This window comes from Lethenteron reissneri, chromosome 28 (assembly GCF_015708825.2).
Source record: "Lethenteron reissneri isolate LAM-NWPU_2019-01 chromosome 28, ASM1570882v1, whole genome shotgun sequence".
Lineage (NCBI taxonomy): Eukaryota > Metazoa > Chordata > Hyperoartia > Petromyzontiformes > Petromyzontidae > Lethenteron > Lethenteron reissneri.
In genome coordinates, this window is record NC_083806.1 from 9,086,741 (window position 1) to 9,102,838 (window position 16,098).

General features: G+C 53.3%; 1 protein-coding gene across 8 annotated transcripts in view; it reads left to right on the forward strand.

The window, feature by feature from the left end:
- TPST1 (tyrosylprotein sulfotransferase 1) overlaps positions 1–15,389 on the forward strand; it is a 63,421-nt gene extending 48,032 nt beyond the window's left edge. For 6 of the 8 annotated variants that reach the window (XM_061562044.1, XM_061562039.1, XM_061562040.1 and 3 more), the window contains 7 exons: positions 3,130–3,470; positions 6,615–6,874; positions 8,964–9,191; positions 12,828–13,012; positions 13,126–13,324; positions 14,253–14,303; positions 15,233–15,389. In XM_061562044.1, coding sequence (XP_061418028.1) covers positions 3,302–3,470; positions 6,615–6,874; positions 8,964–9,191; positions 12,828–13,012; positions 13,126–13,324; positions 14,253–14,303; positions 15,233–15,280 — 1,140 coding nt within the window. In that variant the 5' untranslated portion in view covers positions 3,130–3,301 and the 3' untranslated portion in view covers positions 15,281–15,389. Of the gene's footprint in view, positions 1–288; positions 403–3,129; positions 3,471–6,614; positions 6,875–8,963; positions 9,192–12,827; positions 13,013–13,125; positions 13,325–14,252; positions 14,304–15,232 lie in introns of all 8 variants that reach the window. The other 2 variants (XM_061562041.1, XM_061562046.1) reach the window with 2 other exon arrangements.
- Positions 15,390–16,098: the final 709 nt, after the last annotated feature.

Sequence of the window (16,098 nt, forward strand, 5' to 3'; positions counted from 1 at the left end):
GCTCGATGGCAGCGCATGCGCGGGGGAGAGTGCGACGGGGGGGCTAGGGGGGCTTGCGACCCTTTCTTGCCGGCTAAACCTGAGCAGCGGTTCGTAACCGACCCAGGCGTACAAGTAAGGGCACATTTAGTGTTCACGTTTAGTAAACGGAGCGCTGTTTGTGCGCATACCTTTCCCCACCCCAACCGCCCCCCACCTCCCAAAATGAAAGGCGCGACGCGACCCTCGCGAGCGCACGCTCTTGCAGTTAAAATATCGGTCGGTGTTTTAACGTCGTCTGCATTGCAGCAGGCGGTGGAGCGTGTCCCCCGCGATGGCACCGTCTAGACGCGGCGGAGCTGGGGGGAGACGGGACGGGATTCAATCCGTCCCCCGACCGTTTTTGCCACCGTTCGTGTCGAGGTAACGCGTCGACCTCCAACTATGGCCAGGCCTACGCTTTACGCTGCCTTGTATGTGTCCCGGGAGGTTTCGCGTAGCCTCACGGCTCTCGGGCGGCGCCTGCATTATCGAAACCGCTCGCCACTTATTTTGAAGGAGCACACTTGTACGCACGTGTGTTGAACTTCTTTCGTACGTAGCCAACCCTGCTTATTGGAGGTGTCGGGGAGAAGGCAATGCATGTAGGAGGCAATGGTAGCACTCGGAGAAAACCCACGCATATGTGGGGGATAACACTTAAAGGTCTCTACAGATGGGTCGGGTATCCACTTGCCGTACTGCCATCTCCTGGTCACTTTGTAGCCCTACGCTGCAATTAAACATGACTCCAACCAAGGTTTTGGAACTCTTAGACACTGCTGCGGCCATCATTTAGGGGGTCCTCAAAAGACTGCGGCCTGCAGGGGCCTGTGAAACACCTCGGGGGGGGGGGGGGGTGTAGATGCATTCCTTCTAGATTTGAAGTTTTCGTGACTGCAAGGGATCCATACTCTTGGTTCTTTCGGAAGAACCAAAGAGTATGGATGCATTCCGTCGCTTCAAAAAGGTACGACTGCAGCACTGCATGATGCGGTGTGATAGCAATGGTAAAAGGGGCCCTTGATCCAACAAAAGTGAGGCTCTGCAGGCTTTGTGTAAATTCCTCTCTCAATAGACGATGCGCATTGAATTCCCAAAGCCGTCGGGGTGAGGCGCAAATGGGCATCATCGCTTTACGCGGCGAGTAAACCTCACCGCTGCTGCGATGGATTAAAATTAAGTGCCCGCGTAAATGCAATTCTGCAGTTGTTGACTCTCTAATTCTATTACGGTGCTTGGCACATTCATTCGGTGGAAATATTTCCCCAGTGAGTTTTTGCGACTTTGTATTGGACGAGATCTGGAAACGAGCACGAATGTTGCCTCAGGAGCCCTTTAGAAGGAAACGATGGACTCCCTCGCTGCCTCAAATGGGTTTCTCTGACCCCACAGAACTTGACCTCTGGCTTGTTTCGTTGACCCGACAGAACTTGACCTCTGACTCGTTTCGCTGACCCGACAGAACTTGACCTCTGACTCATTTTGCTGACCCCACAGAACTTGACCTCTGGCTCGTTTTGCCGACCCCACAGAACTTGACCTCTGGCTCGTTTTGCTGACCCCACAGAACTTGACCTCTGGCTCGTTTTGCTGACCCCACAGAACTTGACCTCTGGCTTGTTTTGCTGACCCCACAGAACTTGACCTCTTGCTCGTTTTGCCGACCCCACAGAACTTGACCTCTGGCTCGTTTTGCCGACCCCACAGAACTTGACCTCTGGCTCGTTTTGCTGACCCCACAGAACTTGACCTCTTGCTCGTTTTGCCGACCCGACAGAACTTGACCTCTTGCTCGTTTTGCCGACCCCACAGAACTTGACCTCTGGCTCGTTTTGCCGACCCCACAGAACTTGACCTCTGGCTCGTTTTGCCGACCCCACAGAACTTGACCTCTGGCTCATGGGGTCGCCCTGGCCAGGGGGAGGACATTGCAATGGTTTACCCAATTTAACTGTTTTTGATAGGACAACGTTTTCTTGTTCTTTCGGCTTTACAGTCATCTCTAATAATTGCTTCAACTAACGTTTTGTAACTTGGCACGGTTTTGTTGCTTGCAAATTGCGTTTTCCGGTTTCTTGGCACGTAACTCTGCAAACGTGTTCCTCTGAGGTTGCCGTGCCGTGCGTTGTGTGTACGTATGTTAAATTTATTTCTCGCACCGTACGTAGCCAACCGTGCTTACCGGAGGGTTGTGCATTATAAATACAATACAGCTCGATATGGGGTCGCATTTAGTCACTTCACTGTGTACGTTCCACATGCTGTACAATAAAGAGGGATACGCTGCTAATGTGGGGGGTGGAGGGGGGGAGGGGCATCGGAGAAGGGGTCTTTATTAGGGGATGCAGTGGGGGGCCCACAACTACAGCATCGAGAAGGTAAAGGTATCAAAATATAAGAATGGCAATAAACCAGGAGGTGTAAAGATATTAAAGCACCAAACTGAAACCTTTTGCAAGGAATCATGTACTTGATGCATCAACCACATATACTCGTGGTGAACATGCAAACAAAAAAAGACATGCTTCTGACAGTATATGATGCATTGTCTTTGAAACTGATTGGTCCACGCCAGAGACGGCATTTTTTAGAGCCTCGTCTCAACAGAGGACGCTAAAAGGCAAACAGCACAAAGACATATCTTGACTTAAAGCTTTCGTGACTGCAGGAATTCATATTCTTTGGGTCTTTTGGTAAAGCCTCGTGGATAGAAAAATAATATTTTAAATAATAATATTTTATTCTTTTTAATAATAATATTTGTATTATTTGTAATAATAATATTTTTATTCTTTTTAATAATATTTTTGTATTATTTTTCTATCGACGTGGCTTTACCGAAAGACCCAAAGAATAAGCACAAAGACACAATGCCACTATCAGGACATTGAGTGCTCGGTGAGCAGCGACATCATCATGGGGACCTCCCTTGCCAGTATCAAAAAATAAGAATAGGTTTTACCCTTTCTGCCAATAAACCAGGGGGTGTTAAGACGTTAAAACGTCAAACTGAAATATTTTGCATGGGACGTCATGGGAGGTGCCAAAGGTATCGTTTGTGTGGCCGTGGGAGTTAAAGGTGATGACGACGTTGATTTTGTTTCCCAGGTCCGCTTGGTCTGTCCCCCTGGCTGTCGAGTGACCCCGGCCGCCGTCGCCGTGACCCGGAGCCGCCTCGCGATGGCACGGGTCTCGTGCGGCCCGTGAGGCCTTCGCGGTCTGTGGAGGGCCCCCACCCCACGGCGAGGCGTGCGGCCCGCGGAGCGTGGCGAGCGCCGCCATGCGGTGGCCGGGCCGCCGGGCCGCGCTGGTGCTGTCGGGCCTGGCGTGCCTGTTCGCCGTGCTCTACGTGGGGCAGCAGTCGCTGGAGTGCCACTCGGGGTCACGGGCCCGCGTCTCCGTGCGTCTCTCCCCAGGCCTCTCCCACAACCGCTCCGCGTCCGCGAATGGTACGGACGCGTGGTTGTGTGCGGTCCCTTCTTCGCCGCTGGCTCTCGGTGACCGTGCCCTGTGTGTTGAACTTCTTTCGCGCCGTACGTAGCCGACCGTGCTAATTGGAGGTGCCCTGAATCGGCCTTGTATCCCTGTGCAACCTCTGTGGTGTTTGACACGAGCCATTCCCTGCACTAAGCCGCTACAGCATTGGTGTTCTCCCTTTTCTAGACCCGCAGACAAATGGTATCGCCGTGCCCTGATAAAACATTTAAAAACATGCAAAACTACTTAAAGTGCTGTCAATTATTCATTCAAAATCCATAAAAAAATTACTTTTGCAGGTTAATGGCTCGCACGAGCAAGTTGGCCGATGCTGCCGGGTTGTGCAAACAAACGGTGGAGTTTCGGAGTAATATCTGCAGGAGTTGAACAATTTCTCCCAAGGCCTTTCGAACGATGGGCAGTCTGCGGACCTCTGGCTGGGAACCACTGCCACGCAACGGACACGTGATCGCTCACGCCTGTGACATTGGGTTACCGGAAGCGTTGCCAAAACCTTCTTTAACGCTGTACAAAGCACAGACTCGGAACCTGTTGTCATAACTGCACTCTGTACTTGGTGGAAGTCAATGTAAAGCCCTCCACGTTGATTGATGATCCAGTGCTCGCTGATTCGCTTCAGTGGCGGTCGGTCACCTCCTCCTCACTCTTCTCTCGCTATCACCACGGTTACTGTTGCCACGAACTTCACTCGTTGATTCTTCCACTCGTGATGAGGACTCGGTCTGCCAGACTGCTTCACCTCATTTCTCTTTCCTGTTCCTGTCTTGCACTGCTCTACTTTAGAATTCCCCTTTCCTCGTCTCTTTCCCCAAGTTTTTATAACCTTGGACAATTTAATGCACGCACGCACGCACGCACACATATACAAAGGTTAATAGGTACATACACTAACAAAGACGATGATCCCTGTATAGCCTGCAACAGACTGTTGGGGTAAGGGCTGTTATCGAGCACCTATGAAGGCCGGAACGGCACACGAGGGAGTGGGTGGCCAGCACCACGCCCGACCGCCTTTGTCTCCCCAGTGGCGATGTTAACACACCGTATCAGGTACTCATTTGAGGCTGAGTCGACCTAGGGGAGGCCCAGGACCGAGTTCAGATAATCTTCACTGGTGTTGGCCCTGAGCAGGAATGGAACTTGGTTCACCGGATTCGTAGCGCAGCGTGCTAACCACTACACTACCGCTCCCGATACATACACTAACAGGTACATACATGCACACATGCATTCAACAACACCCATGTGCACAAGCAGTTCTGTTGAAACTCCAGCTGATGCTTAGTTTTGTGTCACCGAGTTATCGGAAGTCAGGGGTACAAAGTTACGATCCCCCAGTGCATACTCGTTTCGATCACTAGGATGAAAGGCTCGTTGCTCAGATGTGACGGCAAGATGTTATCTCCCTCGCCTGTCACGCAGAAGATCGTGGGTTCAATCCAAACCCTGACATCAACCGTATATTTGGAATTTGCGTGTTCTCTCTCCCATGGTCGCGAGGATTGTTCTCCGGTTTTTCCCTCCTCAATTTATAAAAACCACGTTTTAGATTATTTGGCTGCGAATATAAATGCCCACGTGATGGTAAGCCACTTAAATGAGCTGTCATATGCGTGGCCAGGTCGCCTCTGAAAAAGAGCGAATAACTCGGTGTGCCAGGCTAGGTGCACTTTGAGGCCACGTGAAGTGGCCTCAGGAGTTCACGGGACAGACCCAGGTGCCATGGGTTGACGGAGATGAGAACGTCTCACTTGGATGATGGTCTTATTTCTCGCGTGCTATGTAGGAGCACGAGGGTTCCATCCCAACCCTGACGACGCAGGCATATCTGGAGGTTGCGTGTTCTCCCCATGGTTGCGTGGATTTTGATCGGGGTCCTCTGGGTTTTTATTTGCCCTCCACTTAGAAACGTGCGCTTAGATTATTCGGCTATTCCTATAAATTCCCACATGATAAGCCACTTTAATAAGCTGTCGTGCGTGGCCAGGGCGCCTATGACAAAGCGCTAATAGATCGGTGGGCTTTGCCTGATAAATGAATTATAAAAATAAAAAATGTATTTTTTATAATTCATTTCTGGCCACGTTAGCAGGAAACGCGCATCGCCTCGAACACTCGCTCGCTTCCCTGCGCCATCGGGCCTTGCTTCTGTGCCGCTCTGCGATCATTGCTAAAAGTTGTGGAAAAGAAAGTGCGGTGACATTTGGGGCCTAATTAATGAGTACAGAGACTCTCCTCCCAGGGCACAGCGAGCACGTGACTCTTACTCAAAGCAAAGTGAACCGACAGGGCGCGAGGGAGCCCGCGAGATGAATCGATGTTGAGTGCAGGAATTTAGACTCCCACGTGAACTTCCTCATCATAGCAGCCAACTGAATCAGCCAGAGATGTCTCGGATCACGCTCACAACACGCATACATTTATATATATATTTTTTCCAATTTGAACACGTTCTTGAAATTATTTATACTGTACGTTGAAATGTGTCCAATTTTTATTGAACTCGCGTGGATAGCGGTAAGTGTAGTTGTCAGCGCACTGCACTACAAACCCAACTCACCCGAGTTCGATTCCCGCTGACGGGCCAGCTTGGAGTCGAAACCGGTCCTGGGCTTCGTGTGGTGTGTTTACATCAGCACTGGGGAAACAAAGGTGGGCGGGTGTGATCCTGGCCACACCACCCACTCGTGCCTCGCACCGCCCTTCATAGATGCTCTGTTGCAGCGCTTGTCCTCATGGCTAATAAGCCTCAGCAGTGGCTCTTTTCCTTTCTTGTACATATCTGTGCGAGCGTGTCATGCGTCTGTGTCTAGCTGCATATCCGTACGTCGGGATGTCTCTGTGCCAACAGTGCCACTCTTGGCACAGGTGGTGGGGAGCACAGGTGGTGCATCTGCCCATCATCTCGGTCGGGTTAACCCGTGTGACCCTTAGCACCCCTTGTTATAAACGCGTCATCAAAGCGTTCCGAGGCTGGCGCGAACGCCGCGGTGATGGCCGCTGTTGTTACTGCTGTTGACGCCGTTGTCCGTGTGTCGCGTGCCGCGTGCCGCATGCCATGTGCCACGTGCTGCATGTCGCGTGCCGCGTGCTAGGTGGCGGCCCTTTGCTGGAGCTGGACGAGCAGGCGGAGCTGGTGTTTGTGGGCGGCGTCCCGCGCAGCGGCACGACGCTGATGCGCGCCATGCTGGACGCGCACCCGGCGGTGCGCTGCGGGGAGGAGACCCGCGTCGTTCCGCGCCTGCTGGCCATGCGCGAGGCGTGGGCGCGCTCGGAGCGGGAGCGCGTGCGGCTCGACGAGGCCGGCGTCACGGAGCGGGTGCTCGACGACGCGGTGCGCGCGTTCATCCTGCAGGTGAGGAGGAGCCGCACCTCCCGATTTTTTTTGGCGCGGTTGGCTACGTGCGGTGCGAAATAAGTTTTACGTACGCATCGTCACGACCACTGCAGCACCGTTGCGAGATGCACCGATACCTTCACAAGACCGTTACAAAGAAATACGACCAGCGAACCGCACGCCACCACTGCCATGGCCACCTCCATCACGGCACTGTCGCGAAAATCGGCAGCGCTCACCCAAACTCCTAACCACCCCACCTCCCCCCCAACTCACCACCACCTTCACGCCGCTGCCATGAGAAATAAACATAAATGCTGCAGCCAATCAGCAGTGCTGTTATATGGTGCAGTGGTGTGGACAATTAAGAAAGAAAGACCGATGAAGGAAGATAGAGGCTTGAAGAGCAGAGATGGGAAGGCCGAAATAAACGCTCTAAGGGAAAGGAGGGGGAATGCACAAGTTGAGAGTTTCGGTGGGGATTTCTGAGACTTCGATGTTTTGGGCAATTATAACTTTAGCTGTGGAGCTGCCGGTGCAGGGCAGATGGAGTAGTGGAACGAGATCTGAGTACAGGCAGTCCTCGACTTACGGACACAATTAGTTTCCGAGACCCGTTCGTAAGCCGAACGGGTTCGTAAGTCAGAACACGGTGATCTACTGTGTAATTTAAATGCCCACACACACAAACACTCGCTCCCGGCACGAGGCCAAACAAAATAGTGACGCGGTTCAATTTGCAAACGAGAGTTTGCGTTTTAAGGTAATGTGAAAAAAAAAACAATTTCATGGAAGCTGGTTCGTGAATGCAGGCTTTCGTAAGTGCGTTCGTTCGTAAATCGAGGACTACCTGTACTGCCGAGTGAATGTGATTTGAGAAGAGGAGCAGAGTAGAAGCACACGGGGAGAGAAATTCCGAGCAACGAGACCCCAAAGCGAAATGATCAATTTTAACCGATGCATTTTTGAAATGCCCTACTGCTCATCCCTTTTGCTCCATTTCACGGCAACGTTAGCCCATCGCCACCCCACCGCCCGGCCCCCCCACCACCCCGGGAACGGTCGGTCCTGATTAACTGCCACCGTATTTCTTCAGTGCATTCATTACTTCTGTTTTTTTGACGGCGTGACAGCCTTGAGCCCGTGGGGGGCAACTCGGTTTCACCCTCGCGAGGCGTTTGCGTTCAAGCTCCTGGTTCGAACGTTGGCCCGTCCGCCGTCCTCCTCTCGCCATTCCTCTTTAAAGATGGATACGAGAACGAGCACCACTCCGTGTCCTACGGAATGTGGAGCGGCGTAGCACGAGTCGCCCCCCCTGTAAACATTGACAGCTGCACTGCGGCAAGCCCCGCCGAGAGGGGTCGGGAGGGTGGGGGACTGTGCTGGAGTGTCGAAAGCCAATTATCTGTGGCCCAACCGGGGGGCTTGAACCCAGGTTTTTGGAGCTGCCGAGTCTGTAAGCGAAACGGGGGCCAGGAGCCCTCTCCCCACCCCGTTCGTGTGGCCCCTCTTGCCTCTTTATGTTGCGTTTAATGTCAGAGCAGCCAGCTGTTCCCCCGCATTTACCCTAACGAGCGATCGATAGAGAAATCAATCACTCAGTCTATTAGCTCTTACTGGTAATTGCCGTTTTTTTAATTGTGAATTCACCAGCAGTGTTTTCCTACCGTGATCCGATTGAACTTCCTCCTGTTCTGAATAAGAAAAAAAAGCCCATGGATTGCTCTGAGTCCATTGGTACCTGCAATTTATTTTTATCCGATGAGAGACAGCTCAGAAGTGAATTTCCCCTTTTCAAGCTGAATCACAGCACAAAACCTTCGCATGTCGTTCGTTCACGTGCATGCTGCTGAATTAAGGGACAGACACATGCAGTGAATGTGGTTTTTTTTCTATTCCTGTTGGGCCCGTTTTAAAAAGCTTGAACTTCTGGCACCGCACCACACGCAAAACCCCCCAATGGTAAGTTTCGAGATCCGCCTCTGTTTCGTGGCCTCATTTAAATCACTTTCCCAAAGCACAAGCGAGATGACCGAGGTGAATGAAGGAACGGCGGTAAATGCTCCCCGCGGGGTGACGGTGCGATCGCTGCTGTGGTGTCGCGCAGATAATCGCGGGTCACGGCGAGCCGGCGCAGCGTCTCTGCAACAAGGACCCATTTGCGCTCAAGTCGCTCGTCTACCTGGGGCGCCTGTTCCCGCGCGCACGCTTCCTGCTCATGCTGCGGGACGGCCGGGCCTCCGTGCACTCGATGATCTCGCGCAAGGTCACCATCGCCGGCTTCGACCTCTCCAGCTACCGCGACTGCCTCTCCAAGTGGAGCCGCGCCATCGAGGTGTGTGCCGCCCCGTGCCGCCCCACCCTGCCCCACCCTCCCCCCCACAACACACAATGACGAAGAACCCCTGTATGGACTGTTGGGGCAAGCGCTCTTAGCAAGCGCCTGGCAGCGGGTGGTTGGTTCAGCACCGCGCACGACCACATTTGTTTCCCCAGTGCTGATGCGTACGCGCATCGCAAAGTACTTTTTTTTTTTTTAAGCCGGAGTTGACTTGTGGAGGCCCCAGAATTGGTTACGATATCAACTTGCAACGAATATTGTTCACATACAGGAAATCGGGCGTCAAATTGGAAGTTGCCAGGTTTCTTAGCGCCCTGTTCCAACCGCCGCTCCACCGCAACCCAACCCCACCCCGGCACAGAGCTTGCCCGTTAAAACGCCGCGTGCGTGCGTGCGTGCGTGCGTGCGTGCGTGCGTGCGTGCGTGCGAGGCGTGCGTGCGATCGTGGCGGGGCAGGTGTCTGCGTGGCTGCCTCCGCCTCTCCGCTCAATTCCAAGGGCTCCCTTGAGGGATCAGCACTTGAACGTATCGCTGGCTCCGTCACATGCACTCGGCTGCACTGTCCCTTGAAGCTGCGCGTCGGGGACGTGCTCTGCGGTTTGCGCATTGGAAGTAAAGGCATGGGCGATTTTTAAATGATCTCCATTCAATTTAATCTCCATTCCCACCTTCATGACAAGGTCTCATTCTCCTCCTTTGTCTTCTGGCCATAACCTCTCTCGGCCACGTGTTGAGGTCGCACGTAGATGCGCTATAAAATTGCGACATTCCTCGCATTGCTTCGCGTCGACAGCGCGATCCCCGTGCCTCGCCCACCTGCCCACCCGTGGTAGGTAGGGCACTCGTCAAGGTCACCATTTTGACAAATTTGGCAGCGTTACGCCGAAGTATCACCGCTGTCTCACGGTGTCGAGGTGAGCCTTGGCGATCGCGTTTACAAGCAATGCTGCAAAACGGACCCGACGGCATCGCTGGGTGGCACGCTTTTTATGGCTGCGAGCTTGTTGTGGGGAGGCCGCCGCAGCAGCCGCACGCTCACAGCTGCCTGCGCGAACCTCCGCTCGGACACGATTTCGCGCTCGCCTTGCCCACGGGCCGCTACGAATACAAAAGGTCCGTGTCGCGCCCTCCTTGGCCGCTAGAAATGTGTACCCGGCGACGCCTTGCGAGTGCTCGGCACGCACACAACGCGCGGGCTCTCGCTCTGTCCACCGATCGCGGTGGCGGTCGCGCCTCATGTGTCCCAGGAATGGCACTCCGGAAGTCTGAAGATGGCATTTAAGAGCGAAACAATTCTGGCTGTCGCCCGATGAGGCTGGTTGTATAAGATAAGATTATTGGCGGCAAAATGTCACGGTGTGCTGAACTAGTACACCGGTGTGTGACGAACCTTACTAATTGCCTGTGCCGGGTGGGTGCGGGTTTAACGACACATTTATATCTACACGATCTAACCCAAAAAAACCTCTCTTATGGATAATATTGGTCGCGAAAGCCTACGTGTTAAACTCCCATTGCTATGTATGGCCAATTCCTCATTCAGCATACTGAATGAGGAGGCGTTCAGGAGGGGGAGGCGTTCAAAATCCCACAGAGGCGCGGCGTGTGAGAGGCCACGTGAGGAAACCTACTTGCTGTCCTGCCTCATCCACTTCCCCGCCCCCCCCGTGCTCCACTTCCGTGGCATTCACAGAGGGACACCACCCACACCGCATCTCAGCATCGCGGCTGTGACGACGACATTGGGCTCTCTCTGAGTGTAACGGCTCCCCCCCCCCCCCCCCCCCCCCCCGTGTGTAAAAGCCAGGGCTGGCTCGAGCTGATTAAGAGCGGGGAGATGTAATGTGTCCCCGGAGAACGTTCGCTCACCGCCTGGCCATCCACATTTTACATAAAATGTTAATTTAGGAGGTGTAAGGCCCAACTGAGCTACGGTCCTCTTTTTCAGAAGCGAACCTGGCCACAAACGATAACTCAACGATGTGGCCCGCCGTTGCGTGGAAATTTAATAGCAGCCAAATAGTCTTTAAACGGCAGCCTTCCCCCCCACCCACCCACCACCCCACCCACCGCATCGCCCGTGTCGCTGTGGCCGGGGCGAGCGTGCGGAATGCCTAATGTTCTCGTGTGCCCGTGCCCTTGTGTGTCTGTGTAGAGAGAGTGACCCCCCCCCCTACCTGCTGGCCTGGCCCTGATTTAAAATCAATGTCTTGTGAATCCCGCACGCACGCACGCACGCGTGCGCGCACGCACCCACCTTGCAGGCAATTGTCCATTGTTAAGCTATTTCAGCCGTGATGACCGCCTTGAGCCTGTGCTCAATTACAGGTGACGAGGTGGCCGTTTAAATTTTTTCGTTTGTTCTTACAAAGGTTTTGTTGTTGTTGTCCCATAAAGCAATGCACTGACACAGAGCTGGCCATCAGACGTATGGGACGAGGCACATTGTTGTTTGTGTTGTTTGTGTAGGCTGAAAACTTGGTGTAAAAAAAGTTAACCCGTAAAAACAAAGTTTTTCACTATAAATCCTTTATATGCGTGGCGGCTAGAGTCCTCTCGTTCTCTGGCTTGAGATGGCTGCCACCTATGGGTCAGATGATTGTCTGCCACCATTAAGCAATTGGTAATTAAATATTTAAAAAAATTTCCCTAAACAGTGTAAAATTTTGGAATTTTTTTCACGAAAATTAATTGTCACGCACAACGAGTCTGTGTGCAAAATGTCAGCTCGAATGGATCACGGGAAGTGGGTTAAAAAACGACTGAAAAATTTGCACGGTCGTAAGCAAGCAAGCAAGCACGCAAGCAAGCAAGTGAACTTAATATAAAGGATTAAAAAAAACCTGTGATCTGATGAAGGATGGTGCTTAATTAAGGAGATATAGCCCTCCGGCGAACTCCAGATCAATCGCAGCGTCTGACCGTTTGATGGGGTGGCTAAACCCACAAATGCCTGTCAAGAGTGAATTTCCCACTGGAGTGCCCCTTCCGCCCCCCCCCCCCCCCCCACTTTGCGTTCACCATAAGCGTGAGTTTCGATACTGGGTTTGACGATGACGAAGATGTTCGTGCATGTGCGTTGGTCCATTGCGTACTTGGGCGGTGTTCGCACGTGTGCGCGTTGCTCGTCTGTGCACTTGTTTTTGTGTGCGAGCGCGCGATTGTGTGCGATTGTGTGCGTGCTGCACACTCCGGCATGCACGTCGCGGCTGGGCCGTCCGATTGATTTGGAGCAATCGTAATTGACCGCTGGTAAGCAGCGGATCGCGCTACTCGTTGTCGGTTTGATTGCTCGACTAATCGGTTTGCTCAGTTTGCCGGAACGAAACCTCTCGCCTCCATTACCACGTGTGCCGCTGGACGAGGGGTTATGGGCAGGACTTTGTGATGTCATAACCCTGGTTTTTTTTTTAGGGGGTTTCCTGCATCTGAGAAGTCTTCGGGCTGGTTGCCATTTCTAAAGAGAACCCGAGTAATCGACCGCAAAAAACATAGCCCGCTCACGATTCCCGTTCGATGAATTGACGTCATCGACCAATCATCTCAGCCCTATGGCGCACATGTGCGGTACGCTCGCTCGCATGGGCATGCGTTCACGTGCGCGGACGCGTTTTGTGCGCGTGCGTGCAGATCATGTACACGCAGTGCGTGGCCGTGGGCTCCCTGCGCTGCCTCCCCGTCTACTACGAGCAGCTGGTGCTGCAGCCCGAGTCGGTGCTGCGCCGCGTGCTGCGCTTCCTGGACGTGCCGTGGGACGACGTGGTGCTGCGGCACGAGGACATGGTCGGCAAGGCCGGCGGCATCTCCCTCTCCAAGTGAGGGCGCGCACGGCACGGAACGCCCGGCACGGGGCCGCGACGCTCCTCTGCCGCAAAGTCGTTGACGATTCACGTGCGTGCGTGTGTGTGTGCGTGCGTGCGTGCGTCAGGGTGGAGAGGTCCACAGACCAAGTGGTGAAGCCGGTGAACCTGGAGGCGCTCACGCAGTGGGTGGGACGCATCCCCGAGGATGTGGTGCGGGACATGGCGCACGTCGCGCCCATGCTGAGCCGCCTGGGCTACGACCCGTACGCCAACCCCCCCAACTACGGCTCCCCCGATCCCCGCGTGCTGGAGAACACCCGGCGGGTAGGCCGCTGCACACACCTTTCTCCACCTCGCCACGCCTCCCACAGATATCCCCCCTCCCCCCTACTTAATTCGACATCTTTCTACATCCATAAGGGTTTATTTTGGGTTAGATCGCGTAAATATATAAAAGTGTCGTTAAAACCCGCCACCACCCGACACAGCCAACTAGTAAGGGTTGTCACGTAAACAGAACGTGCCATTTAGTCACTAGTACAGCACACCGGTGTGTTGGACTAGTGATGAATTGTAATATTGTTTACGTGACAACCCTTACTTAGTTGGCTGTGTTGGGTGATTTAACCCAAAAAACCTCTTATGGATGATATTGGTTGCGAAAGCCTACATGTTTAAACTGATCTCTCTCTACATCTCTCCACACCATCCCTCTTCCTCCCCATGCTGCCCCGTGCATCCCCTTGTGACTTTACGCATCCCAATCTCTTCCAGTGCCTCCCACAGCCACTCCATCATGCCACACGAACCCCCTCGCCATACCACATCTCCCCACGTCCAACCCGTGTCTTAACGCGGCCCCGATGCCCCCCCTCACCATCCCACACCTCCCGGCACCACCCTATGGCACCCAATACCACCTCCCCAAGAAAACCAAGAAAATTCCTCGCACCTCCCCACCCACGTCTCCTGATGCCACCACGTGCCTCCTTCCCACTTGGGTTCAGTGGCTTTGAAGCTCGGTTTTGGAGGTGAACTGTGGACTTTGACGGTGGAGGATTGGCAGAGTGCCCAACTCGCAGTCGAACACGGTCAAATCCTGACGATGGACTCCCTAACACAGCCACTTGTCATCGCTTCAGTCTCTTGTCCGCGTACCCCTCTGTGGGTTGAGCTCTGTAAAAGGTGGTTCATCTTTGTGCAATTGTCGGGGCAATGTTTGTAATTGCGCGTTTCGTCTTTTATTTTTCAGATAAAGAATGGCGAGTTCCGCTTACCGCAGAGTTTAAAGCGTGCCCTTTCGGTACGATCTCCTTTCAACATCGTTTGCATTGCAAAATGCGCGTTCGTGTGCGTGTGTGCTTACCCAGCATACGTAGCAAAGACATAGACCTTCGGCGCGTCACCTTGCCTTCAAAATCCTTCACGTTGCACGTTGACACCTCATTACACAACGAGCATATCCGGAAATCGATTTAGGTGGCTAGGCAAGATGCGCACCGCCGGCACTGGCCGCTTGCCGCGTTTTCGCTACCTGGCACTTTGGCACGTTGCCTTGCGCTCCGCTGACTTCCATTGTTGGAGGGCGGCTACCACCAAACTGCTCCGTTGGGTCTTTGACAAAGTCCTTGGCAAAGAAGCCAATCTTTACACCACTTGCACCACTCAATTGGGGGGTGGGGGGTGGAGGGAGTCTACTTTACCTCTACAGCCCATCTCTTCCACAGCCAATGTCATGCCTATTTTGTCCCACTTTTTATCCAGCCAAACAGAAGGTGATTAGGCATGCGGGCTTACATGACCCAGCCGATACGACTTTTCTTGGAGAAGGAACCTCTACGCACACCGCTTGCGCATCGACAGACTTTCCGAGTATATATTCCAGCAACTGGTTGTGGGATTTTCTTTTGGCATTAGTATCGCATCCCACGGGAGCCAAATTGTTGGGCTCACGACTGACAGAGATGATTGTTCTTGCACACGTGCCATGAGATCTACAGCAATTTCGAACTTGAGGCTTGTCTCCCTGACATACGAGTAAAACACCAACCAGTGAACCTCTGAATGAAATATTACGAGCGATCTAACTTTGAATAAAATCATTTTTAAGTTTTTTTCTAGCTATAACCATAGCCTCAACTACATTTGTGCCAAACGTCAGTTTCTAGCGTCGCGGTCACTCATCTTGCTGTTGTTTCCCGCCCCCCCCCCCCCCCTCGTGATCTTTCCCAGCAGCACAGTGACCCAGGCGGTGCGGCTACAAACGGAAGCGAGGGGTGAGCCCCCCCCCCACCCTCTCTCCTCCCCCCGGTGTCGGGGAGGATCGGCTCTGTTTTTTCCCCCCCCACCATTCACGGCGAGAAACAAAAAAAACGCGCTGCGGTGCAGGCGACGAGCGGGGACCGGCCAATCGGTTCCCGGCACGGGCGCTCCTCACGACCACGGCCGCTCCTCACGACCACGGCCCACGAATTTCGATTTTTTTTTTTTTACACTCCAGAAGAGGAACCCCGCAAACGCTTCCGCAACTCGACGCAATCTCCACCGTCGACGGATCGTCCGCCAGGTGAAAGCTCGTCGGCAAAACCCGTTCAAGGAGACGCCGGGGGGAGGGCTCTCTGGCAAGCATTGCGATGAACGGGAAGGACTTGCCCAGGACGCGGAGCGAGCGGCGCATCGACCCGAACTTGCGTGCGCCGACCGTGCGCTGACCGTGAGCCAGGAAAAACGAGCGCTCGCCAAGCCAAGCGACCACCATCTCTCACGCAGGAGGAGGCCGGGAAGGGGGGCTGGAGACACATGCCTCGAGTTTACACACGCCGTGGAAGTTTAGCGCCGAAACAGATGATTTATTTTTCAAAGTGTTTATAATCGTGAAAAGAATCTAAGGTATTACATTATTTTATTCTGAGAATGCAGGTTTAATATTTTATAATCACACTGTTGTGCCTCAACACATCCTTTTCTGCTATTATACATTCGGTCGCTTTTTGCAAACTTTAAAGTGTACACTCCCATCTTATTGAAACCGTACACAGTTTTTTTTGCACAGCAGCGTCTGCGAAGTGTACTTGCAAGACGAATCTAGTTTGCAAGTT